Raw genomic sequence first — 27,765 nt, 5'->3', positions numbered from 1 at the left:
AAAGTCATAGAAGCTTCCTAGACTCATCCAGACACCTTGAGGGACTGAGTTACTGGGGCTGAGGGCTGGGGTCCATGGTCTTGGACATGTAGGTCAACTGGCATATCATAGTTCATAAAGAAAATATTCTACATCATAATTTAGTGAGTGTCTGGGATCTTAAAAGCTTTTGAGCGGCCATCTAAGATACATCTATTGCTCCCATCCCATCCGAAGCAAAGGAAAATGAAGAAAACCAAAGACACAAGGAAAATATTAATCCAAAGTACTAATGGACCACATGAACAACAGCCTTCACCAGCCTGAGCACAGAAGTACTAAAAATGGTTCCCAGCTATCATGACCGACCGTTCTGACAGGGATCAACATAGAGTGTCCCAGACAGAGCAGGGGAGAAAAATGTAGAACAAAATTCAAATTCACAAAAAAAGATCAGACTCACTGGTCTGACAGAGACTGGAGGAAACCTCAAGACTGTGGCCCCTGGACACCCTGCTAACTCAGAAGCAAGCCACTCCTGAAGTCCACCTTTCAGCCAAAGATTAGACAGGCCTATAAAACAAACAACACATATGAGGAGCGTGCTCTTAATTCAATCAAGTATACAAGACCAAAAGGGCAACACTTGCCCAAAAGCAAAGATGAGAAGGCAGGAAGGGACAGGAAAACTGGGCGAATGGACATGGAGAACCCAGGGTGTAAAGGGAAAGGGGGAGAGTGCTGACACATTGCGGAAATTGCAACCAATGTCACAAAACAGTTTGTGTATAAATTTTTGAATGAGAAACTAATTTGCATTGTAAACTTTTACCTAAACACACACACACACAGAAAAGTTTCATTTACAGTCCAGTATGCCAGCACCTGGTGGAGCCCTGGCAGATCCCTGGTGGCACAGTGGTTAAGAGCTTGGCTGCTAACCAAAGACGTCGGTGGTTTGAATCCATCAGCTGCTACTTGGAAACCCTGTGGGGCAGTTCTACTCTGTCCTGTAGGGTCGGTATGAGTTAGAATCAACTGGATGGCAACAGGTTTGGGGTTTTTTTTTTTTTTTTTTTTTTGTTTAATGCCAACACCTAGTTTGCAAGATTTGGGAACCTACTTCCGAAAGAATGCAATGTAAGGGAGAATTGCCGTGTGCTCTTATTTCTTTTGAGTTTTCTTTCCTCCAAACCAGTTGTCATGGAGTCACTCTGATTCATAGCAACCCCATGTGTGTCATAGTAGAATTATGCTTCATAGGGTTTTCAGTGACTGATTTTTCGGAAGTAGATCACCAGGGCTTTCTTCCAAGGTGCCTGTGGGTGGACTTGAGCCTCCAACCTTTCGATTAGCAGCTGAGCACATTAACCGTTTACACCACCCATTGACACCTTTCCTCAAAGGTGGTTGGTTTATTATCCAGATCAGTGGTAAGTATACGAGAAACTGAATCCTTATTAGTTACCATGGGTCATCCATACTTGGTTGATTGATGTCTGCCTGGAACATTTTCGTTGCTCAGTAAAATGATTCTCTCAATGGTTTTCTTTGAATTATGCCACAGTAGTCTCAATTACTCTATTGCCATGGTAAATGCTTGTGGGGTGGACACTGGAGCTTTACCTCACAGAAAAAAGAATTGCTCACTTTATGGTCCTTGTCTAGATTTCTTGACAACCAACCAGATTATCTGATTCATATAATGAAATGAAGGCTGACTGTAGATTTCAATAAAGTAAAAAAATTGCTGTGATGTAGCCTAGAGCTGCAAAAGAGATTTGTAAGCAACCATAACAGGTTGGATAAGAACAAGTAAAGTGTTGTGTGTGAACTTGTGACCGTGTGTGTGTGTGTGTGTAACACGGTCCAATAGTACAAGGTTACTGGGCCCTAGGGGTTTACGGTTTCAAATCACAGCTCTCTAAGTGTTCAACAAGGCCAAAAGTTTAAGGCCAAGTGACCAGAAACAGGACACCTTACTGCTGTCGTGATCTCACTGGGAAGTCCCTGTGAGTTAAGCTAATTCAGAAGGAAGAGGACACGTTAGGTCTAGTTGTGAAAGCTGAATTGCTGCCCATAGTGACTGAGGATGCTGATGCTTTCCTACTAATGTTGATTTTGGAGTTCTTAAGCCTAGTAAGACTCCTTTCTTTCTTTCCTCTCTCCATTCCTCCTTTTCCCTATTCGATAATGCTCATGATGGGAAAGACATAATAGTAAGCATTCTAGGAGATGCAAAGAGATATATATGACATGGCGGATGACATATGAGAAATTTCTGAGGGAGTTTCTTTTGGAATATGATCTCTCTGTCACTCTGATATGCCCCCCACACACAAATACATTTTGAAATAATTACCATTGTCCCTAATAAGAATGTGTGTCCTCACTTGTACTGGAGCAGAAAAACAAATCTGAGAACTAATGCCTGGGGGCTTAAAATCTATCAACGAAGATATGTCTACAAATATAATTATATATATTAATCAATGCATACATAATGTATTAATATATATAACATTAAGTTATTAAATATAGTGATATGTTACATTATAATCATTATATACTGAATGATATAGAGATTATAATCTGCATCATTTTGAAAATACTAAATGGATGTGTTTTTTATTCCCTCTATAAATTCTGTTCTGTGTGCATTCCAGTTACCCCTAAGATTAAGTCATTAGTGGTTCATGGGGGAAGAGAGTAGATATTGCCAAAGCAAAGAGGTTCATAGGATAGAGGAAGAGGAAATAGCATATGGAAAGTTCCTGTAACGAATTGGAAGTAGAAGACTTGATGCTAGAAAAGAAAGAAAAGAAGAAGGGAAAAAGATCAAACTCCTGTGCCCTGGCTCCTCTGGACAGAAACCCTGGAAAGGGTTGATGCAGGACGTTTAGAAACAACCTGGTAAATTTCAGGGAGTCTTGAGCAGTAGAGATTTTTGTATTGCCTCTCCTTGGGCAAACTGGGGCAATTTTAAGGCCTGTTAGACAAGGACTCTTAGAGAAGCACCATGTCTAACATCACTGAAACAATAAGTTGGAAATGACAAAGTAGCATTTGTCATTTGGAGAGGACAAAGGTTCTGCTTCAGTTTTCTACAAAATCCAGATTGTCATGATAGAATTCCCAGGTTTCCCTTTGGGCCTAGTGAAGGTAACTGGGCACAAACACACTTACCAGCCTTGTAAGAAGATGTCCAGCAAGGCCAAGAAACCTCATCCAGAGTTTGTGGAAGGGCATAGAAATTGTTCCTCTTTAGAACACTCGATGCCCAGAGGCTATGATGGGGAGATCTGTCAGCTGGGCACCCAAAATCCATAAACTATATCATGTTACTAAATCAGTTCTGTTGTACATAGGGTCACTATGAATCAAAACTAACAATAAAAAACCAACACTGAGCCAACAATTAAATGTCACCATTGCCAGAGATCAGACTAGCAGTTAGAGGCGGCAGGCAATAGACTGAAGTTTTCCCCATTAACAGAGTGCCACAAAGGGGAACCAGGTGCAAAAAGGAAACTATTTACAGTATATTGAAAATCAAGTTAGTTCACTAATGGTAGAAATGTTAATCTTGCCAATAAAAATTCAGTCAGTTCTGGATTGAAACAAACTCCTTTGAGTAAATAGTTCCATTTTCTCCCCTTCTCATCTCCTTCCTAAAAGCAATCTTAAGTCTGGCCGCTGGAGGAGAGGTATCTTGTTCTGGTGCTAACCTCTGGTGGTTACTGGCCTCCACTGAGGTGTCTGATCACGGTTATTTACATTCATTACCGTAACATCCTCCCTTGGTCTCCATTCACACTGCATTCACCTTATCACAATACTAGGATCCTACCAACTCTCTCCCAGCCTCTTCTACAGGCCATTGCACCATTACAGGCGCTTCTCTGTAATAGTCTTCAAATTGGGATATATACATGTACCTCTGAGGGTACACAAAGTCATTCTAAGGAGTATGTGGGCAAGGTACTTGTTTCCTCTGTTTTTTAGTTTAAAAAATAAGCTGCATTGAGGGGTGGGGGTCTGGTGACCATGGTTTCAGGGGACATCTAGGTCAATTGGCATAACAGAGTTTATTAAGAAAATGTTCTGCATCCCACTTTGGTGAGTGGCATCTGGGGTCTTAAAAGCTAGTTAGCGGCCATCTAAGATACATCAATTGGTCCCAACCTACCTGGAGCAAAAGAGAATGAATAACACCAAAGACACAAGGAAATTATTAGCCCAAGAGACAGAAATGGCCACATAAACCAGAGACTTCATCAGCCTGAGGCCAGAAGAACTAGATGGTGCCTGGCTACCACCAGTGACCACCCTGACAGGGAACACAACAGAGTCCCTGACGGAGCAGGAGAAAAGTGGGGTGCAGAACTCAAATTCTAGTAAAAAGACCAGACTTAATGGTTTGATTGAGACTGGAGGGACCCCAGAAGACGTGGCCACCGGACTCTCTGTTAGCCCAAAACTAAAACGATTCCCTAGGCCAGCAATTCAGACAAAGATTAGACTGGACTATGGGACATAAAAAGATACTCGTGAAGAGTGTGCTTCTTAGCTCAAGTAGATACATGAGATTAAATGGGCAGCTCCAGAGGCGAGCTGAGGCATCTCCCAGAGGTGAGATGAGAAAGCAGAGAGGGTCAGGAGCTGGTTGAATGGACACGGAAAATCCGGGGTGGAAAGGAAGAGTGTGCTGTCACAGTACAGGGAGAGCAACTAGGGTCACATAACTATGTATAGACTTTTGTATGAGAGACTAACTTGAATTGTAAACTTTCACTTAAAGCACAAAATTTTTTTAAAAAGCTGCAGTGAGGTATGATTTACATAAAATTCATCAATCTTAAGTGTGCAATTCTGTGAGTTTTGGCAAATGTATATTATCATGTAACCACCACTACAATCAGGATATAAAACATTTTCATCACCCAAAAAAAGTTCATGGCCTTTGCGGTCAATCTCCTCCCTCCACCTCAAGGCCCTGACAATCACTAATCTTTTTGTGTCACTATGGTTTTACGTTTTCTAGGATGTCATTTAAATATCATCATATAGTATGTAGTCGTTTGTGACTAGCTTCTTAGAGTAATATTTTTGAGATTTATCCATGTTGTTGCATATAGCAGTAGTTCATTATTTTTTTAACAACTTTATCGATATTTAACTCATATTCCATATAATTCACCCATTTAAAATATACAATTCAGTGACTTTTAATATATTCCTAGAGTTGTGCAACCATCACTGCAGTCAGTTTTAGAACATTTTCATCACTTCAAAAAAAACCCATACCCATTAACAGGTAGTCCCCATTTCCCTTCTCTACCTCTAGCCCTAGGCAACCACTAATCTACCTTCTATTTCTATAAATTTACCTATGATGGACATTTCATATAAATGTAGATGTATAAGTACTTCGTTTCTTTTTATCATTGAATAATTTTCCATTATATGAATACACCATGATTTGCTTACCCATTCATCAGTTGATGGACATTTGAATTGGTTCCACTTTTTGGCTATTATAAATAATCCTGCAATAATCGTGTACAAGTTTTTGTGTGGACATTTCTGTTGAGTATATACCTAGGAGTGGAGTTGCTGGGTCATACGATAATTCTATGTTTAACATTTTGAGGAAGTTAGTTCCTTTTTATTGCTGAGTAGTAGTCTGTTCGTTTATCCATTTACCAGTTCATGGACATTTGTATTGTTTCTAGTTTTTGACTATTATGAACCAAGCTGCTGTGACCATTTGAGTACTAGTCTGTGCATGAGGAATATATGCTTTAATTTCTCTTGGGTGGATACCTAGGAGTGGGATTACTGGGCCTTATGGTAAGTATATATTTAACTTAATTAAAAACTGCCAAATTGTTTTCAGAAGTATGTACCATTTTGCATTCCCACCAGCAGTATATGAGACGTTCAGTTGCTCTCCATCCTTGTCAACATTTGATGTTGTCATTCTTCTTAATTTTAGCCATTCTAGTGGTTCTATAGTGGTTTTAAGTTGTATTTCCCTGATGACTAATGGTCTTGAGCATCTTTCCTGGCTTATTTGGCATTCACATATTCTCCTTGGTGAAGCGTAGATTCAAATCTTTTGCCTATGATCTGTTGTTATAATCAATCCTTTCCTTGTTTGGAAAACCTACAGCCTTGGTTAAATCCAGTTTTACCTACTTCACATCTATTCATGGAGCTGAACGTAGCTGGAGAAAAACACAACCATCTTAGGTGGTTTCATTTTAAACTCAAGTGGATCGTTAATGTTGCCTGCCTTTCTAGATGACTATTTTCTACCTTCTGCAGTCTCTTCAAATCTCTACCACCTCAACCTTCATCTTTTCATACTAGTTTTTTGAGAAAATTGAAGCAATTAGAAAAGAATTCTCACTATCACATTTACCACTTTCCAGCATTTGCCAATATACTGTGCCTTCCTTCCTGTTAATATTAGATGAATTGTTCCTGCTCTTATCTAAGGCCAGCTCATCAACTTGTGTGCTAGTTTCCATCTCTTTTTGTCTACTCAAGGACATTGCTCCAGTAATTTTCCTCTCTTTCTCTCTCTCTCTCCTATATTATCAATCCCCCTCCCCCCACCCCTTGTTGTTGTTAGGTCTCCACGAGTTGGTCCTGACTCATAGTGACCCTGTGTACAACAGAACAAAACTCTGCCAGGTCCTGCACCATCCTCACAATTGTTGCAATGTTTGAGCCCATTGTTGCAGCCAGTGTGTCAATCTGTCTCATTGAATGTCTTCCTCTTTTGGACCCTCTACCAAGTATGATGTCTTTCTCCAGGGACCGGTCCCTCCTGATTAGCATATCCAAAGTAAGTGAGACAAAGTCTCATCATCCTAGCTTCTAAGGGACATTCTGGTTGTACTTCTTCCAAGACAGATTTGTTTGTTCTTCTGGTTTGTTTGTTCCCCTTTCTACTGGATCATTATACAAGCAAGAAGTTATTTTTTCCATCTTAAAAAAAAAAAAATCTTCTCTTGAACTCTCTTCTTTATTTTTCTCCATCCTTACCATCAAACTACTACCTAATTTTTTTGCTCCCCTTTACAGAAAAACTTCTGGAAAAAGTTGAATATACTGGCTGTCTCCAGTTCTTCTCTCCATTCTCTCCTAGACTGTTCCAACCAGGCTTTCATGCCTACCACTCCATCAAAATTGCTCTTATCAGGGTTATCAACGTCCTCCCATTGCTAAATCTAATGGTCAGTTCTCAGTCCTCATCTTAGTTGACCTATCAGAAGCATTTGATGCTTTTGATATTTCCCTCCTCCCAAAAGTATTTTCTTCATTTAACTTCCAAGACACTTGTTCCATATACAGTTTTCTCCATTTCAACTAATGACATCTTCATCCTTCCAGTTACTCAGGCTAAAAAGCTTGGAATTATCCTTTACTCCTCTCTTTCTCTTGAAGACTACATCCAATTTGTCAGTGCATCCTATTGCCTCAAACTGCAAAATATATCCTGAATTTAAGTCCAAACATTTTTATTACATTACAAATTGGTATCTCTATAGATCATTCCCATTTACTTTTTTGTGAGTCATTACATTTTTTAAAATATAATAAATTTTTAGAACTCACAGATACTTTTCTTTATCATATCTTGTCTTTGATATAATCTTCAAAAATAGGATTTTTAACAAACTCAAGTAAAGATGGCCTATTTCTAACAAACAACAACAACCAAAGAACCAAATGTACACACATATATATTCACTTCTCATCACTTTACTGCTCTCACCCTAGTTCAAGCCAACTATAATCACTGCCTGGATTATTATAAAGCCAGTTACCTCTGAGTCAATTCTGACTCATGGCAACCCCATGTCTATCAGAGTAGAACTGTGCCCCCATAGGGTTTTCAGTGTCTGATTTTTTGGAAGTACATCGCCAGGCCTTTCTTCTGAAGCACCTGTGGGTAGGCTTGAACCTCCAGCCTTTCAGTTAGCAGCTGAGTGCTTTAACTGTTTGCACTACCCAGGGATGAGTCTCCTTGCTTTTACCATACACACCATTCTCAGTATTAACTACCATGATCTTCTTAAAACGTACGTCATATAATGTCATTCCTCTGCTCAAAACCTTTTGGTTTGTTCCCTTTCTCTTAGGGCAAAAGCCAACAAAGACTTGCATGACCTTTCTACCACCCTCTTACCTCTCTGACCTTCTACTACTCTTCCCTTCTTTATTCTGCTCCAGCCATATTGGCCTCCTTGCCTTTCCTCAAACAAAACTAGGTTCACTCTTGCCTCAGGGCTTTAGCAGCTGGTATTCCCTCTGCCTGATTACTTTTTCACCAGATTTCCATGGCTGATCTCCCTCATTTCCTTCAAATCTTTGCTGTTTAGTGAGTCCCCCCAGTCATCTAATTTAAATTGCAAACTCTCCACGTACTCCCAATCTCTTTTGTTCTACTTTAAAAAAAAAGTACAGCTTACTATGTTCTAATATACTAATACAATTTACTTATTTCTTTTAGTAGTTATTTTACTGCCTCCTCCCACTAGAATATAAACTTCACAAAGGCACAGTTTTATCCATTTTGTCGATGATATAGCAGCAGTCCCTAAAACAGTGCCTGGCACACTGTAAGTGCTCACATATTTGTTGAATGAATGAATGGAGCTCAGAACTGGCACAAAACAGGAATAGAGCAAAAGCATACTGGGAATAAACAAGGCCAAACTTGCCTCGAACTTCATTTAATGTTTGTTATGTTCTTTTTGGTGGACTCAATCTCTTGTGTAATGCATACATGAATCTAGCAGGCTTTAATTAAGGGCCAGGGACATGAGAACCGCACTACCTTGTTCCCTGTAGGCTCACATGCCTGGAACGTAAAAGCAGGTCATTGTGAACCTAAGTCCTGAAAACATGTACAAACCCTCTTTTTCCTTTCTAATCAAACTCCATTTTAATTATTATTATACTATTTCTGAGAGTCTATTCAGTGTATTTAATCTTAGTTTGATGGCTTCCCCCCATGTGTCTGTCAGTTTGTCATGCTGTGGGGGCTTGAGTGTTGCAGTGATGCTGGAAGCTATGCCACTGGTATTCAGATACCAGCAGGGTCACCCATGGCAGACAGGTTTCAGTTGAGCTTCCAGACTAAGACAGACTAGGAAGAAGAACTCAAGAAAGGTAATCCAACCGAATGTGGAAATTATCGAACAATACCATTAATATCACACACAAGTAAAATTTTGCTGAGGATCATTCAAAAGCAGCTGCAGCATTATATTGACAGTGAACTGCCAGAAATTCAGGCTGGATTCAGAAGAGGACGTGGAACCAGGGATATCATTGCTGATGTTAGACGGATCCTGGCTAATAGCAGAGAATACCAGAAAGATGTTTACCTGTGTTTTATTGACTATGCAGAGACATTCGGCTGTATGCAGAGACATTCGGCTGTGTGGATCATAACAAATTATGGATAACATTGTGAAGAATGGGAATTCCAGAACACTTAATTGTGCTCGTGAGGAACCTGTACATAGATCAAGAGGCAGTCATTCAGACAGAATAAGGGGATACTGTGTGGTTTCAAGTCAGGAAAGATGTGTGTCAGGGTTGTAACCTTTCACCATACCTATTCAATCTGTATGCTGAGCAAATAATCCGAGAAACTGGACTATATGAAGAAGAATGGGGCATCGGGATTGGAGGAAGACTCATTAACAACCTGTGTTACACAGGTGACACAACCTTGCTTGCTGAAAGTGAAGAGGACTTGAAGCAGTTACTGATGAAGATCAAAGACCACAGCCTTCAGTATGGATTACACCTCAACATAAAGAAGACAAAAGTGCTCACAACTGGACCACCAAGCAACATCATGATGGATGGAGAGAAGATTGAAGTTGTCAATGATTTCATTTTACTTGGATCCACATGAAAGCAGCAGTCAAGAAATCAAAAGATGCATTAGGCAAATCTGCTGCAAAAGACCTCTTTAAAGTGTTGAAAAGTAAAGATGTCACCTTGAAGACTAAGGTGCGCCTGAAGCAAGCGATGGTATTTTCAGTGGCATCATATGGATGCAAAAGCTGGTCAATGACTAAGGAAGACCGAAGAATTGACGCCTTTGAATTGTGATGTTGGTGAAGAATGTTGAATGTACCACGGACTGCCAAAAGAATGAACAATTCTGTCTGGGAAGAAGTACAGCCAGAATGCTCCTTAGAAGCATCTCACATACTGTGGACATGTTAAGTCAGGAGGGATCAGTCCCTGGAGAAGGACATCATGCTTGGTAAAGTAGACGGTCGGCAAAAAAGAGGAAGACCCTGAACGAGATGAACTGACACAGTGGCTGCAACAATGGGCTCAAGCATAACAACTATTGTGGGCATGGCACAGGACCGGGCAGTATTTTGTTCTGTTGTAGAGAACGGACTCGATGGCACCTAACAACAGCAACTTCAGTGCATTTAATCTTAGACTGATGGCTTAGCCAGTGGGTGGGAAGAGGTTAGAAGAAATTTCGGAAGGATTTGAATAATAGAGGTGGGTTTTGTAAATGCCAGTGTATCTCATGATAATTTAAAATGTTTTCTTTTAGTGCACACGCATGCACACACATATCATAAGTATATAACTTGATGAATTTTCACAAACTGAATATATCAATGTAACCAGCATCCAAGACCAAAACAAAAAAACAAGAACCTACTGGATGCTTTCCTTGTACTTCTTCCATTCAATACTCCCTACAGGGTGATCACTATTCTGACTTCTAATGCCATAGATTTGTTTTGCCTAATTTTGTACTCTGTATAAATTGAATCATACAGTATGTTTCTGGCTTCTTTTGCCCCAAATTTTTTGTTTGTGAGATTTATCCACATGTTATATATGGCTATAGTTTGTTCATTTTCAATGCAATATGAAATTCCATTATATGTGAATATCCCACAGTTTATTCTACTGTTAATGGGCTTTTGGATGATTTCTAGCTTTTAGCTTTTATAAATAGTGCTATGTCAACATGTGAACATTCTTTTTTGATGTATTTTGAAAAACCTAGACCATTTCAAGGTTTTTTATCCATAGTCAGTGAACCCTAAGTGTACTTGAGCATTGGTAACCAATATATTCACTATGTGTAACTTCGTCAAATGAAAGAGATAGCGGCTGGTACTACCAAATCCTTCCCTCTTTAACATTCTCACTGGACTTTCTCTATATTGGGGTTCTTAACATATTGTATTCTGGCTAAGTGTGCATATTCATGTCTTTTATTAGATTGTGAGTGCCTTTTAGTACTTTGTTTTACTTGCTTGTGTATTCCTCTACCTGGCAAAGTACCTGAAATACAGTAAGCTTGTTGAGTGAATGGTGACAGTCGTTACCACCACCAATGATTAACACAGCAAGTCCCCTTAGTTATGTGAACCATCTAGCTAGAGTAGAATCCATGCTTTAGCTTGATATCTCAGAGTCAAAGAGTTAGGAATGGGAAGTGATTTCTCTTTGAGAGAAACCCTGAACTGAGGACCTATAACTGAGCATGCTGTGTAGTTAGAGGGAATTGCTGTGGCTTTACAAGCCTCTTAGAGATTTAATGTGTTAACAGCAGTGATTCCAAGGGATAGTGTGGGGGCCAGATATAAATAGCAGAACACAAGTCGGGTAATGTGCCACTGCCAAGCTAGTGCTGGGGGTGTTTATAAAAAGAAAAGCATTCCCTTCTCAGCTCTTACTGTCAACAACGTCCCATCCAGAAGACACGCTCACAGCTCAGAGAGTGGAGAATCAGTTTGAGACGTAGCATCATTTAAAACTCCTCCAAAGGCAGAAAAGCCAGGTAAACATTTTGACTTATTTACACTCAGACTACAGAAGGGAAGAATGTTCAGGAAAACCCTGATCCAGAGCTTGCTTGGCACATACTCCCTTTTAACAGGTATCTGTCAAGTCTTATATTCCAAATCCTTTCTGGAAGAGGGAAGTTTAACACAAAAGTGACATTTTGGTGTTGTATTTCAGTAACCTTAGTGAAAGAAACTGCTTCTGAAAAAAGACAGGAATCTGGGACCAAACTCATCTATAAAAGAGGAGGCTATCTCCCTTCCCCTGTGTCATTCGTTCCTGCTTTCAGAAGCCAGAGTATTGTGATTGGTGTAATAAAATAGAGATTTTGTTTTAGTTCCAGTAATGTGTCCTTTGTTGGAGGTATGTGGAAAAAACTGTTGCCCAACCTGCTGTAGCCTTTAATTGAATCAGTTAATGGCTGTAGGGCAGCTTCAGCCCTTGGGGGCCTCTAAGCCTTGTTTACCCTGCTTCAGTCTCATAAACACTGAGATGAATATTGGGCATTTGGCCAATAGAGTTGTATAATCTTGTTAGAATTGCTGCCTACCCTGATTCCTTCTTAGTCTCATATTCCCTCCTTTAGAAAGTTAAACAAGATACTTGTTTTACCCTTGGGCTTCTCTAGATTGTGACTATTTTGGGGAAGGAGTTCCCTCAGATAACCTACTGCTTTGTACCACTACTAGCCACATTATCTCTCCATCTCACCCAAAAGGGCATGACTTGGTTTGCAAAAAAAAAAAAGATGTGTACAGACACTGTAACTCCTGGGCAATTCTTGGAAACTGGAAGTTAGGGGACCAATCTGAGGTGGCAGCGCCATCCTGCTTTGCTCCTCTAAATCTTTTTTTAAGTCTACTAAATTGAAATTTCTTCATTTTAATTTTGAAGAGAAAAATGAAGACAGGACATTTTGAAATGGTCACCATGCTGCTGGCAGCTATGAGCCTAATGGACATCTTCCAGGTAATGTTGGGAATGGGAAGCGTGTGGTCACTGGAATGGGAACTTTTGATATAACATTGCCTGAGGCATCTGTGTGGATTGATGGAGGGAAATGATAGCAGGTAGGATAGGTCATAAGGAGACCTGGTGGTGCAGTGGTTAAAGTTCTCGGCTCTTAACTGAAAGGTAGGTGGTTCGAATTTACCAACCGCTCCACAGGAGAAAAATGTGGCAGTCTGCTTCCGTAAAGATTACAGCCTTAGAAACCCTATGGGGCAGTTCTTCTCTGCCCTAAGGAATTGTTATGAGTCAGAATCAAGTCGATGGCAACAGTTAGGATGGGTCAATGAATTTTTTACAAGTGGCTTTTTCTTTATTTTACAGATGTGATATATGTTAACTGTAGGAAATCAAAAAATTAAAATTAAGTAAACAGAAAGTAAAAATTATGCATAATCCCTTCACACTGAGGGAAAGACTCTTAACCTGTTGGCGTATAATCCCCTTGACTTTTTTCTGTGTGTGTGTGTATTTAACTTACAAAAATAGATTCACACTATACATACTATTCTTTACATGATTTCTGAGTTAATATTGTACTAAAAATGTCTCTCCATGTCATTAAATATTCTGAAAATATCATGTATTTTCTCTGAAATAAGACCATACTGCATTCATTGTTTAGTTATGTGTTTTTTATTAAATTAAATCATGACCATTTTCTCATATTAAATACATTTTCTTCTGATACAGCTTTTATGATTTATGTTTTGCAGTTAATCTTTAAACATCCTATAATACATTTTTATATAAAATATGAGATAAGTATCTCATTTCTTTCCTATATCATTTGCATATCACTACTGGATAAATATTTGTCCACTAATTTGAAATGCCATCTTTAAAATACGTTGAATTTGTAAAATTTTACTCATTTTTGAATTAAATATTCTGATCCATTCTCTATAGAATCACTGTATAGTTTGTTGCCAGTATCGCATGTTTTTTTACTGGGATAAAATTCACATAACATCAAATGCAACATTTTGAAGTGTACAATTCAGTGGGTTTTAGTATATTTTGCTATATTGTGCAACTATCACCTCTATCTAATTGCAGAACATTTCCATCACCCCAAAAAGAAACCCTATACCTATCAGCAATCTCATTTCCTCCTTTCATCCATCCCTTGGCAACCACTAATCTACTTTCTATTTCTATGGCTTTGCCTCTCCTGGACATTTCATTTGATTGAATTGGAATCATACAACCTGTGGCCTTTTGTGTCTGATTTTCTTTCACTTAACATAATGTTTTCAAGGCTCATCCGTGTTGTAGCCTGTTAGAGTACTTCATTCCTTTTTTATGGCTAAATAATATTCCACTGTATGTATGTACCACATTTGGTTTATCCATTCATCAATTTATAGACATTTTTATGAATAATGCTTCTGTAAATATTTGTGTACAGGTTTTTGGGAATTTTTTTTCAATATTCTTTGCAACATAATTTTTTTCTAAATTTTATTTATTTTGTTGTGTTGTTGAGAATATACACAGCAAAACATACACCAATTCAACAGTTTCTACATGTACCATTTAGTGACACTGATTATGTTCTTTGAGTTGTGCAGTCATTCCCACCTTCCTTTTCTAAGTTTTTTCTCCTTCGCGTTAACATAAAATCACTGCCGTCTAAAGTTTCTATCTATTCTTTTGAGTTGCTGTTGTCAGTTTGATCCCATATAGATAGTTCTTGAAAGAGCATAATGCTCGAGGCAGACCTTTTTTACTAGTTACGCTAAACTACTGTTTGGTTTTAAAATGACTTCAAGGAATATTTTTGGTTTAAAGTTTAAAGATTATCTCAGGGCAATAGTTTCAGGGGTTCATCCTGCCTCCGTCTTAAGCTGGGTTCTCTAAAGAAGCAAAACCAATAAAAAAAAAAAAACCTTGCCATTGAGTCAGTTCCAACTCACAACAATCCATATAAATATATACAGAGAGAGAGTTATATCAAGGAAATGGCTCACGCAGTTGTAGATGCTGGAAAATCCCAAGTCTGTGGGTCACACTGGGGGCTTCTGTTGGCTCACAGGCTGTGGAGATCGATGACATCCCAAAATTGGCAGGCAAGATGGCAGGTAAGCTGCTAGCTCAAGTCCCAAGAACTGGAGGCCAGACAAACAGGAGCCAGGTGCAGGATCCAGAGCAAGCAAAAATCCATGAGCCTTGCCAGAAAGTCCACCTATACTTAATGCAGGCCACACCCACAGGGAAAATCCCTTTCAACTGATTGTGTACTCACAGCACAGCCCATCATGGAGGTGATAACATTATATCAGATCTCATTGTGGAGGTGCTTACATCATTATACAACTGCCTAACTACATCATAACTGCCAAACCACTGAGAATCATGGCCCAGCCAAGTTGACACACACTTAATGATCACAGTCCATCTCTTATCAACTTGACACCTATACACATCTCCTTAAACCATACATAATCTCTGAATAAAGACAATTATAAAGTCATACTTGCACCTGATATGATACAACTAACATGCATACCACTGAAAATGCACTAGCCCTGTTTACATCTTACATTTTATAAGTGAAGAAAACAAAAATATTTGTTGTATACATACAAGGAAGAAATACTCATAACAGTTACAATCCTTGTTTCTACAACTGGCCATGTGGTCGTAACTGGTATTTAGAACTACCTTCTTCTACCACCCATTCTGTATTCTCTTTGCCCTCAGCAAGCACCTCATCTGGTCATGTTCCTCTGCCTGGTGGGGTGATGAAAACTTCATTCCTGAAGGGTCTGGGCCATTAGTAGTCATGTCAGAATTGGGTGGCTGTAGTTTTCCATTGACTTTAATCACAGGGCATGGCAGGACAAAGAGACACCTTAAGGGTTCTCCTGCATTCCAGACATACTCTTCTTTACCTCCATTATGTAATATCAATCCGATTTCCTCTTGATAATCAGGATCAATCACACCAGCTAATATGGTAACTCCCTTCTTTGCCTGTTGATCCAGAGGCATAGGGAGTCCAAAGTGGCCAGGTGGCATTCTTAACTTCCAGTTCAGTGGAATCAGTGATGTGTTTCCATGACCAAGTAATCAGTGCCATAAGTCCATACGTGTCAGACTATTACTACTTTGACTCCACTGTCCATTATGGTAACCATGCCTACCTTGTCTTTGTTGCTTGAGTGCTGCCACTTGGCCCCTATTACCATGGAGTCCATTCATCCCCATTGTAGTTAAGTGTATTAATTCAGTTAGGGCAGTTCCCACTGTATAATCTGACTTACATAAAATAGCAACTACATCAGTCTTCAAGGATGTTGGAGCTCCATTTACAAATTTGTTCCTCACTATTGTGGTAAAAGTTGTGTCCTCTGGGCACTCCATGTGAGTGTCTTTGGGTCTAACCTGATAAATCCACTCTAACATGCCAATTTCCCTAAGCCTTTGGATACCTTCTTCTACAGTATACCATGGCAGGTGTCTTAGGCTGGGTTCTCTAGAGAAGCAAAACCAGTAAAGCATATAAAATATATAGAGAGATGATTTATATCAAGGAAATGGCTCATGCAGTTGTAGAGACTGGAACATTCCAAGTCCATGGGTCAGGCTGGAGGCTTCTGCTTCACGTAGCCACAGGAGCTGGCGAACCAAAGATCGGTAAGTCACACAGCAGGGATCTTGCTCACAGGCTATGAAGACCAATGAATCCCAAGATCAACAACTAAGACAGCAGGTAAGTTGCTAGCTCAAGTCCCAAGAACTGGAAGTCAGATGAACAGGAGCCAGCTTCAGGATCCAGAGTGAGCAAAAGCCCACGAGCCTTGCCAGAAAGTCTACCTAAATTGGATGCAGGCCACACCACAACTTCCTTTTAACTAATTGGCTACTCGCAGCAGATCCCGTCATGGAGGTGATCACATTATATCAGATCCCATCATGGAAGTGATCACATCATCATACTGCATCATAACTGCCAAACCACTCAGAATCATGGACCAGCCAAGTTGACACACAACCTTAAAGATCACAGCAGTTCTAGCACTTCAACTTGATTTAGTGTCAGCCACCATGTAATCCATGCTTCAGTGACTTAACCAAATAAACTATTAGATCTTCTCCTAACCTCTCGAGCTGAGACATTGAAGAATCTGTGCTTAACCAAAACCAAAAACCAAACCCATTGCCATTGAGTCTATTCTGACTCATAAGCGACCCTATAGGACAGTGTAGAACTGCCCCATAGGGTTTCCAAGGAGCAGTTGGTGGATTCAAACTGCTGACCTTTTGATTAGCAGCCAAATGCCTAATCACTGTGCCACCAGGCCTCCAAATCTGTGCTTAGTGGGCCCATATCAATAAAATCAGACTGATCCATCCTTATGTTCCTTGCACCATTATCCCATTCCCACACGTATTCCCCCAGGTTTCTTTCTGTTTGTACATATTAGAAAAGTCAGGAGTTCTTTGGGAGTGTAGCATACCTCCTCCTGACTCACACTTTGTACTTCACCTTTTGAGGATCTCTGGGACTTAAGTCTAGTTATAGGTCTAGAAGCCAAAATGGATGGTAGGGATGTGTTTTGAGAACATTTGGGATTGTCTTGTAAGGTATCTGCCTCAGGCGATGTCCCAGGCAATGACTCAGACAAAAGCTCTTCAGACACAGCTAGGTTAATCTCATTAGATGGGGCTAGTAGTTTTACTGGGAAGGGTGGCTTAGCAGACAAAGATGGAGTAATCTCTTCAGATGGGAGTGAGAGCGCTAGTTCTGTTGGCAGGAGTGATTCAACAGAATTTAGGGGTTCAGTGTCCCCAGCTTCCTGATTATCTGCCTATATGTCCCCATCCCAAGTTTCAGGGTCCCATTTCTTCTCAATCAGTGTCCTCACTTTAACTTCAGACACCACTCAAGGTTGGGAATTCAGTTGTTGTTGTAATTCAGCCACTTTTATGTTAAGACTCTGGGTTTGGTTTTTGGCAATGTTAGCCCTGTTATTACAAAAAAATAAGGCTTTCTTTCAAGGCACAGTGGAAACTTTGAAGTCATTTATGCGGCACTTGAGCTTTGACTCTGAAGCCCTGAGCTCATCTCTTTCTTTCATCACTTTGTCTAGTGAAAGTAGGATCAACCAACCAGCTTCCTTATACTGCTTATTATGACAGAATTTTAGAAAGGTGTCAAACATGCGATCACCCAGAGCCTCACCTCTCACCAATACCTAATCTACTAGTGGTGATATTTTGCATATTTCTATTGCCACCTCATGCCATGGATTAGCAGTGCTCTCTTTACTACTGGAACCAGAGTCATCACCATCTTTAAGACTAACCAAACTTGAGAACCAATTTAGAAAACTCATCCTTACAATTTTGTTTTTCTGGAACCACTCTCGGTACCAAATGTCTTAGGCTGGGTTCTCCAGAGAAGCAAAACCAGTAAAGCATAAATATATACAGACAGAGATTTATATCAAGGAAGTGGCTCATGTGGTTGTAGAGGCTGGAATGTCCCAAGTCTGTGGGTCAGACTGGAGGCTTCTTCTGGCTCACAGGCTGTGGAGACCGACAAATCCCAAGATTGGCAGCAAGATGCCAGGTAAGCTCCTAGCTCAAGTCCTAGGAACTGGAGGCCAGACAAACAGGAGCCAGGTGCAGGATCCAGAGCAAGCAAAAACGCATGAGCCTTGCCAGAAAGTCCACCTATATTGGATGCAGGCCACACCCCCAAGGAAACTCCCCTTCAACTGACTGGCTACTCACATCAGATCTCATCATGGAGGTGATAACATTATATCGGGTCTCATCATGGAGGTGATTACATCATTATACGACTGCCAAACTACATCATAACTTCCAAACCACTGAGAATCATGGCCCAGTCAATCTGACACACAGACTAATGATCTCATCCTCCATGACTCCAGAAAGTCTGGAGTCCATGAGAATTTGAAGTTCTGTTCTACAATTTCCAACTTTTGATCTGGATTCTTCTATGGAATCTTTGAACAAAATGTTCAGTAATGGTAGCCAGGCACTGTCAAGTTCTTCTAGTCTTGTGGCAAAGGAGGCAGTTGTTGATGGAGGCAATTAGCCACACAATCTATATCCTCCTGCTATTCCTGACTCTCCTCCCTCTGTTGCTCCAGGTGAATAGAGACCAGTTGTGCCTTGGATGGCTACCTGCAAGCTTTTAAGACCCCAGGCACTACACAGCGAACTGGGAGGTAGAACAGAAGCACTAAACATGTTATTAGGCCAGTTAACTGGGATGTCCCATGAAATCATGACCCTAAACCTCCAAACCAAGGGACCAAATCCCATAAGCGACTCTTTTTTTTGTCATTGTTGTAAATATATCTGTCACACAACTTCTGCCAATTCAGTTTTTTACAGGTGTACAGCTTACTGACAGTAATTACAATAATCAGCTGCACAACCCTACCCTGAAGCAGTGTGATTTTTTTCTCATTGTTAAACCTCCCTTTTCCCCCTCCCTGTCACCCCTGGTAACCACTGATAAAGTTTGGTCTCTATACATTCACCTTTTCTTGTCTTTTTATATAAGTAAAGTCATACCATATTTGTCCTTTTGTGGTTGGCTTATTTCGTTCAGTATAATGTCTTCAGGCTCCATCCATACTGTAGCATGTATCAAGACTATTTCTCCTACTGGCTGAGTAGTATTCCATTGTGTGTATGTACCACATTTTGTTTATCCATTCATCTTTTGATGGGCATTTAGCTTGTTTCTACCTTTTGGCTATTGTGAATAGTGCTGCAGTGAACACTGGTGTACAACACTCTTTTTGAGTCTCTGCTTTCAAGTCTTTTGGGTATGTACCGAGGAGTGTAATTTCCGGGTTGTAGTATAATTTTATGGGGCCTGGTGGTGCAGTGGTTAAGCATGTGGTTGTTAACCAAAAGGTTGGCAGTTCAAACCCACCAGCTACTCCTTGGAAATCCTATGGGGCAGTTCTACTCTGTGCAACAGGGTCACTATGAGTCAGAATCGACTCCACGGCAACGGGTTTGGTTTTTTTTTTCCCCAACATAATATTAATGTGTTTGTTCTATGAATGTTTCATAGAGAAATTTAACCAATTTCTCCTCTTTATCATTTAGGCCATTTCCACATTTTTTGTAATAAATTTTTGGTGATTAAATTTCATGAGTATGAATTTTTGTTTCAGTGGATAAACCAGATGAAGAAAATATATAATCAGCTTGTTCACCTAGCCTTTTGTACCTGCTTGTTAGTGTCCATTGAGTTGTCATTCCTGAATGGTAGTGGCATTTGTGAGCTTTGTCACTGGTCAAGTCACTCACTGTACAGAACAATCAGCTGTGGCCTCTGGCCAGAAAGGCTTGAGGACTAAAATTAGACATGCAGAGACTGGTTAGAGTCATTGGGAAAAGACATGAACACATTGGATTAACTCTGATATGATGTGAGGAATGTGGGAGGTGGTTTTAGGATATGATGTCTTATACCTTGTTGAAGTCTTGAAGATAAATCAGTTATTGCAGTCTGGTACATTCTGTGCTGCAGAGGAAAGTGTATTTCTTGGCTAAGAGTAAGCAGTGATTTGATCTCCTGAAGCTCAAATTCCCATGTCAAAGAACTGACCTACAAACCCAGGAGTGCAGGAATCTCAATGACTTCTCTAGCATAATATTCTGTGGCTGGTAATCAAGACAGTTTCTTATGCTGGCGCAGTTTTCTCATTTGTAAAATTATGCTAATGATTGTCTGCCCAATCTTTCGTAAGAGTTGTTATGAAGACAAAATTAAGCTCTTTGAAAAGTTACAAGTGCTACATAAATGTCAGTGGTCTTCATCAGTGCAAACACTCTCATTCATTAGCAGTAACAGAATAGTTTAGATAAGAGGACAGACTCTGGACCCAAACTGCCTGGGTTCAAATCACAGTTCCAGGCAAGTTATTCAATCTCTCTGTTTTAGTTTTCTCATCTATAAAAAGGGGATAATAATAGTTTCTACCTCACAGGAGTTGCCATGAGAATTAGATGAATTAATACATGTGAAGCACTTAATGCCTGGCATGTAGAAAGCTCTCTAGAGAAGTTTGTTAGGCTTTAGTGATGGACTGACTACAGGGGGTGACTGAGAAGGAGGATCTAGGAAAACTTCACAAACAGATAGCCGTTAAACCAGACCCGTTGCCATTGATTCAATTCTAACTCATAGCGATCCTACAGGTCAGAATAGAACTGCCCCATAGGGTTTTCAAGGAGCACCTTGTGGATTCAAACTGCTGACCTTTCAGTTAGCAGCCACATCTCTTAACCACTGCGCCACCAGGGCTCCTCACAAATAGATGAAAAAACCAAACTTGTTGCCGCCAAGTCGATTCCAACTCATAGCGACCCTATAGGACAGAGTAGAACTGCCCCATAGGGTTTCCAAGGAGCAGCTTGTGTATTCGGACTGCTGACCTTTTGGTTAGCAGCCATAGCTCTTGACCACTATGCCACCAGGGTTTCCCACAAATGGATAGAGGGTCTTAAATAAAGGTCAGGTTGGTGGTGGTGGTGGTGGTTGTAGGTGGTAACATTGTGAGTTTGGTCTTGGACGTGTTACATTTGGAGGGTCGTTGAGAAATTCAAGTGGACGTATCAAGTAAGTAGTTGATATAGAGGTCTGGCACCTACAGGAGAGGACAGAGGCATTTAGATGATAATTGAAACTGTGGGCCCGTTATGTAATTGCCTAGAGGTAGAATTGAGAGTTAGAAAATAAGCAGCCTGAGGAACTCCAGCTTTAAATGGCTAGCTAGAAAATGTGGATCTGTAAAGGAGTCTACAAAGAAATGTCCCCTTAGTGAAATCTGTTTTGGCAGAGGAATGGGGGTGGGAAAGAAGATTGGAGAGGGTTGAAATGAGCGGTGAATGAAATGGAGATGACAAGGATAGACAACTCTTTTAAGAAGTTTGTGATGGAGAGAAAAGAGATAGTAGGAAGGAGATAGCCACAGTAGGATATGGGATCAAGTTTTTGTTTTGTTCTTTTTCTCTCTGTCTCTCTTATACACACACACACACACTTTAAGAATCATTCACATGGAGGCTGCAACTTTAACGGCTTCTGGCTAAGTGTGTCTATAAAGCCTCCAGCTGAGGTCCCTAAGCAGACTTATGCAACTATGAACCATGCAAGTATAGACTAATAGGAAGAGAGGATGGGGTGGGGGACTATAAAAAGGTGGTAGTAGCATTAGAACCTGTCGAACTTCAGGGGGGATAATGACAAGGATCAGCCCAAGGCTGATTCCCATGAGGTGGAGGTCAGGCATACCTCTACTCTTCAACCTTTTTACCAATTCTGACACCAGCTGTCCCTCCCACGGCACTCTCTACTTCTCTTCTGGGTTTGATAATCCATTGCAGTGGCCACAGAAAACTCACAGACCATACTTACAGTTAAGTGGTTCATTAAGGAAGTAACTGGATACAACTCAGGATCAGGATCACCAGGTTACAACTTGAGATCAGGATCAGGAAGCATATAGGCAAAGTCTCCCTTCTTCGGTGCAGGGAAGCTCTCTCAGCTCCTCTCAGCCACGCAGGCAAGCAAGCAGGCCCTTCTTTCTGCCATGCATGCCCCATCTCAGCCATGCAGGCCTCCTCTAGGCCCCCTCAGGACAGGCTCCTTTTGGCCCTGCCATTTGTCACCGTTGACTCTGCCGCAGGGGCCCTTTCAGGCCTGTTGCCACCAGCTCTGCTGCAGGTCCTTTTCCAGACTTGTCATTTTCTTCAGTGTTATAGCCCTTGATCTGTGTTACAGCTCTTTTAGGAGGTTCTTGCCTCCTCTCTACTTCTTCTGTCTTGCCTTTTCTCCTTTCTGCTTCCTGCTTCCTGTCTGAAAAACTTCTGTGGGGTTAGCTGCATATATACACAAACTCCTCATCAATTTTAAGGCATGGCCCTCCCATCAGAGCCACAAACTGACAATCCCCTCTTAGTAGGCCACAGACACTTCATACAGAGTAGGCTATAATAACTTCAGTTACATAGTCTGTAGTCACTTAATTTGCATAGTATATTGACCAATCCCTGCAAAATGCTTACCAATCAGGGGCAGGCTGCAGCCCAGGACCAGACAAAAAATATCAAACCAAGTTGTTTACAGCTTACCTAGGAAATGTAACGAACCCTCTGGGGTAGAAAACTAGGGCAAAGGTAACTCCTCAGGGCTTAGGGGAAAAATCTCTCAAGCTGTTTTTCCAAAGAACCAAGGCAGAAGGCCGCATAAAGAAGCTCATTTCACCACAGAGACATTATCCTTTTACTTGCAGAAACCCGAAAAGGGTGTCCTTGTGCAGTGTTGCTAACCCTATTTCTTTGATCCATAGGCTAGATCACAGGGTTTTTAATAGCTAATTCACTTAAATATTTTGCCAGGTGCTATGTAAGAGCTTGGGATTCGAAGGTAAATATGATGCAAGTCCTGCCCTTAAAGAACTTACAGTATAATAACAGACACTCCTCTCGTGAATTAATAAAAATAACAATTTGTTGAAGGCTTGGTATGTGCTAGCCATGAGGCTAAAGGCTTTGCACATATTCATTAGGTAATTTATTTCTCACAAAAATCCTGCAAGGTAGATATCATTTCCCCCTTATCCTCACTTTTAGATGAGAAAAATAGAAGCTTAGAAAGGACAAGGAGCTTTTCCATACTTAATTAGTACCTAGTTAGTAATGGATATGGGATTTGAACCTAAACCTGTCCAACTTCAGGCCAATGTTAATTACATTATATCACCTTGCTTCTTATGGTATGTGTACATATGTATCATTTAGAGATATATTAGACCTTTTTCAGTTTATATGACAGAAACACAATTCAAACTAGCTTGAGCAAATAGGGTATTTATTGATTCTTATGACTATAAACAAAATTCAGGGGTAAAAACAAAGTCTTCAGGTACAGCTTGATTCAGAGCCTCAGGTAATGTTATTGGGACCTTATCTGCAACCCTTTCTTTGTTGGCTTTGTTTTCAGACAGGATTCTCCATGGGACCAAAAGGCTAAATGTTGGCATCCCTAAGCCAATATCCTCCTTACAGCTTATGATTTTAGAGGAAGAGACATTTTTTTCTGAGAGTGCTCTGATTGCTAAGCCTGGGTCACCTGCTTATTTAGGGGCCTGGAAATAAAGACTCAGATCTGCCTAAACCACATGGACAAGAGAGGGAGTGTCCCCAAAGGAAAAAGGATAATACTTGCCAATGTGTATTTATCACTTACAGTATTTCTCACATAACCAAATACTCGTTGCTATCGAGTCGGTTCCGACTCATAGTGACTCTGTAGGATGGAGTAGAACTGCCCCATAGATTTTCTAAGGAGCAGCTAGTGGATTCGAACTGCCAACTTTTTGGTTAGCAGCCCAGTTCTTTACCATTGAGATTCTCCCAACAGTCTGAAGGGGTTGAAGAACTATAGCTAAAAATGTTGTTCAGAGCCAGGACTGCCACCCAGTTAATTCAATTTCACACTCCTTGCTCCTTCCTCTGTACCACAATGTTCAAAGGAGTGAGTAATAGGCACAACTCTACACACCTTGTCCACTAACATTTACTCTTTCATACAATTATGTACAACTGAGAAAAGTTATTAATAGCAATGAAGTATACTTCCTATGTAAAAACATATCCAAAGTTAGTTGTAAACAAGGAGAGATTCTTGGCCAGAGATAAAAGTGTGAGGGATAGTAATGTGAGAGAAAATAATATCTTATTTCAAGAGTATTAATTTCCTTTCTCTTTGCAGGTGAAGGCTGAAATATTAGACATGGCAGATAATGCATTTGATGATGAATACCTGAAATGCACTAACAGGATGGAGATCAAATATGTTCCCCACCTGCTTAAGGAGGAAATAGCAAGCCATCAGCTCTTGGAGACTGTGTGGGAAAATGCAAAAGCCAAATGGGAAGCTCAGAAGACTCAGCTCTTTCTTCCTATGAACTTTAAGGATAACCATGGAATAGCCCTTATGGCATACATTTCTCAAGCTCAAGAGCAAACTCCCTTTTACCACATGTTCAATGAAGCTGTAAAGATGGCTGGCCAATCTCGAGAAGATTATATCTATAGTTTCCAGTTCAAAGCTTTTCATTTTTACCTGACAAGAGCCCTGCAGTTGCTGAGAAGACCTTGTGAGGACACCTACAAAAATGTGGTGTATAGTATAAGCCAGGGTACTTCATTTTTATTTGGAGGACTAAACCAAGCCAGGTTTGGGCGTTTCACCTTGGCATATCCAGCCATACCTCAAGCTGTTAGTGACCCGCATAGCCTGCTAACCATCAACACATGCTTTGGAGTTTCCATTGAAAACTTTTTGGATAAAGAAAGTGAAAGAATTGTTTTAGTACCTCTGAATGAGGTATTTCATGTGTCACAGGAAGGGGCTGGCAATAGCCTTATCCTTCAAAGCACGAACAAGACCTGCAGCCATTATGAGTGTGCATTTCTAGGTGGTAAGTATGTTCTCTTCTTGCTTATCTGGGAGTGAAGGAGTGGGATTCTTAGGCACAGAGGGTGAAGTCAGGTAAGGAGAGTGAGACATGTTTGAAAGGATGAATAACTTTGGTGGTTTCCAGTCTAGCTCCTTTTGTACTGCCAGTTTCTTTTTCAATAATTTAAGTTTTATCAAAATAATGCATTTACAGATTTAAAAAATTAAAATAGTATTATAAAACCAAAACCAAACCAGTTACTGTCAAGTCGACTCCAACTCATGGAGACCCATAGAACTGTGCTCCATAAGGTTTTCAATGGCTGATTTTTTTTAATTGTGCTTTACATGAAGGTATACAGAGCAAATTAGTTTCTCATTAAACAATTAATACACATATTGTTTTGTGACATTGCTTGCCAATTCCGCAACAAGTCAACACTCTCCTCTTCTCTACCTTGGGCTCCCCATAACCAGCTTTTCTGTCCCCTCTTGCTTTCTTGTCCTTGCCCCTGGGTTGGTGTGCCCTTTAGTCTTGTTTTGTTTTATGGGCCTGTCTAATCTTTGGCCGAAGGGTGAACCTCAGGAGTGACTTCAGTACTGAGTTAAAAGGGGGCCATATTCTCAGGGTTTTTCCAGTCTCGATCAGACCACTAAGTCTGGTCTTTTTTTGTGAGTTAGAATTGTGTTCTACATTTATCTCCAGTTCTGTCCAGGACCTCTATTGTGATGCCTGTCAGGGTAGTCGGTGGTGGTAGCCGGACACCATCTAGTTGTTCTAGGCTCAGTCTGGTGGAGGCTGTGATAGTCATGGTCCGTTAGTCCTTTGAACTAATCTTTTCTTTGTGTCTTTGGTTTTCTTCATTCTCGTTTGCTTCAGCCGGGATGGGAAGAGTAGGTGTATCTTAGATGACATGTCGCAGGCTTTTAAGGCCCCAGACGCTGCTCATCACAGTCGGATGTAAAACATCTTCTTTATAAACTGTGTTATGCCTGTTGATCTAGATGTTCCCGAAGACCATGGTCCCAAGCCTTCAGCTCAGTAATTTGGTCCCTCAGGGAGTTTGGATGTGTCTACGAAGCTTCCATGACCTTGCCTCGTTCAAGTTGTGCTGGATTCCCCAGTATTGTGTGCTGTCTTACCCTTCACCAAAGTTACCCCTTATCTATTGTCTATTTATTGCTTTTCTTTCCCCACGCCTCTCCTCCATTGTAACCACCAAAGATTGTTTCTTTGTGTGTAAACCTTTTCGTAAGTTTTTATGGTAGTGGTCTCATACAATATTTGTCCTTTTGTGATTGACTTATTTCACTCAGCATAATGCCCTCCAGATTCATCCATGTTGTGAGATGTTTCGCAGATTCATCTTTGTTCTTTATTGTTATGTAGTATTCCATTGTGTGTATGCATCATAATTTGTTTATCCATTCATCTGTTGATGGGCAGTTAGGTTGTTTCCATCTTTTTGCTATTGTGAATAATGCTGCAATGAACATGGGTGTGCATATGTCTATTCATGTGACAGCTCTTATTTCTCTAGGATACATTCCTAGGAGTGGGTTTGCTGGATTGTATGGTACTTCTATTTCTAGTTTTTTAAGGAAGTGCCATATCATTTACCAAAATGGTTGTACCATTTTGCACTCCCACCCTCAGTGCATAAGAGTTCCAGTCTCCCTGCAGCCTCTCCAACATTTTAATCTTCCGGTTTTTGACTCGTGCCAATAATGTCAGGGTGAGATGGTATCACATTGTAGTTTTGATTTACATTTCTCTAATGGCTAGTGATTGCGAGCATTTTCTCATGTGTCTGTTAGCCACTTAAATGTATTCTTTGGTGAAGTGTCTGTTCATTTTCTTTCCCTATTTTTTAAATGGATTATTTGTCTTTTTGTTGTAGAGGTGTCGGATTTTCCTGTAGATTTTAAAGATTAGACATTTGTCGAATTTGTCATGGCCAAAAATTTTTTTCCAGTCTGTAGGTTCTCTTTTTACTCTTTTGGTGAAGTCTTTTATTTATTTATTTTTTTGGGATAGCATTTCTATTTTTTTTTAATTGTACTTTTGACCAAAGTTTACAGAACAAATAGTTTCTCATTAAACAGTCAGTGCACATATTGTTTTATGACATTGGTTAACAACCCCACGACATGTCACTCTCTCCCTTGTCAACCTTGGATGACCTTTTTTTTTTTTTTTTTTTTTCATGAATGCATTTTTATTGTCAAAGGCCTTATAAACCTTCTGGTGGTAGGTAGGATGAACAGAAGCCAGAAGATTGGATAGGAGATGGTCACAGTAATCAATGCAAAACAAATTACACAATTCATACTCAAACATTATTTTTTTTTTAAATATTTTATTGTACTTCAGGTGAAGGCTTACAGAACAGATAGTTTCTCATGTAACAGTAACACACATGCTGTTTTATGACATTGGTTAA

General features: G+C 40.2%; 1 protein-coding gene across 2 annotated transcripts in view; it reads left to right on the top strand.

Moving 5' to 3' along the window:
- The window catches only part of ART3 (ADP-ribosyltransferase 3 (inactive)), a 96,759-nt gene that overhangs the window by 36,282 nt on the left and 32,712 nt on the right, over positions 1-27,765 (top strand). For both annotated transcript variants that reach the window (XM_023737630.1, XM_023737629.1), the window contains exons 2-3: positions 12,736-12,810; positions 24,632-25,343. In XM_023737630.1, the coding sequence (XP_023593398.1) occupies positions 12,742-12,810; positions 24,632-25,343 (781 nt within the window). In that variant the 5' untranslated portion in view covers positions 12,736-12,741. The remainder of the gene's footprint in view (positions 1-12,735; positions 12,811-24,631; positions 25,344-27,765) is intronic.

The sequence above is a fragment of the Trichechus manatus genome, unplaced genomic scaffold (genome assembly GCF_000243295.1).
Source record: "Trichechus manatus latirostris isolate Lorelei unplaced genomic scaffold, TriManLat1.0 scaffold00105, whole genome shotgun sequence".
In the NCBI taxonomy this organism is placed as follows: Eukaryota; Metazoa; Chordata; class Mammalia; order Sirenia; family Trichechidae; genus Trichechus; species Trichechus manatus.
This window is presented reverse-complemented; position numbering and strand designations above follow the sequence as displayed.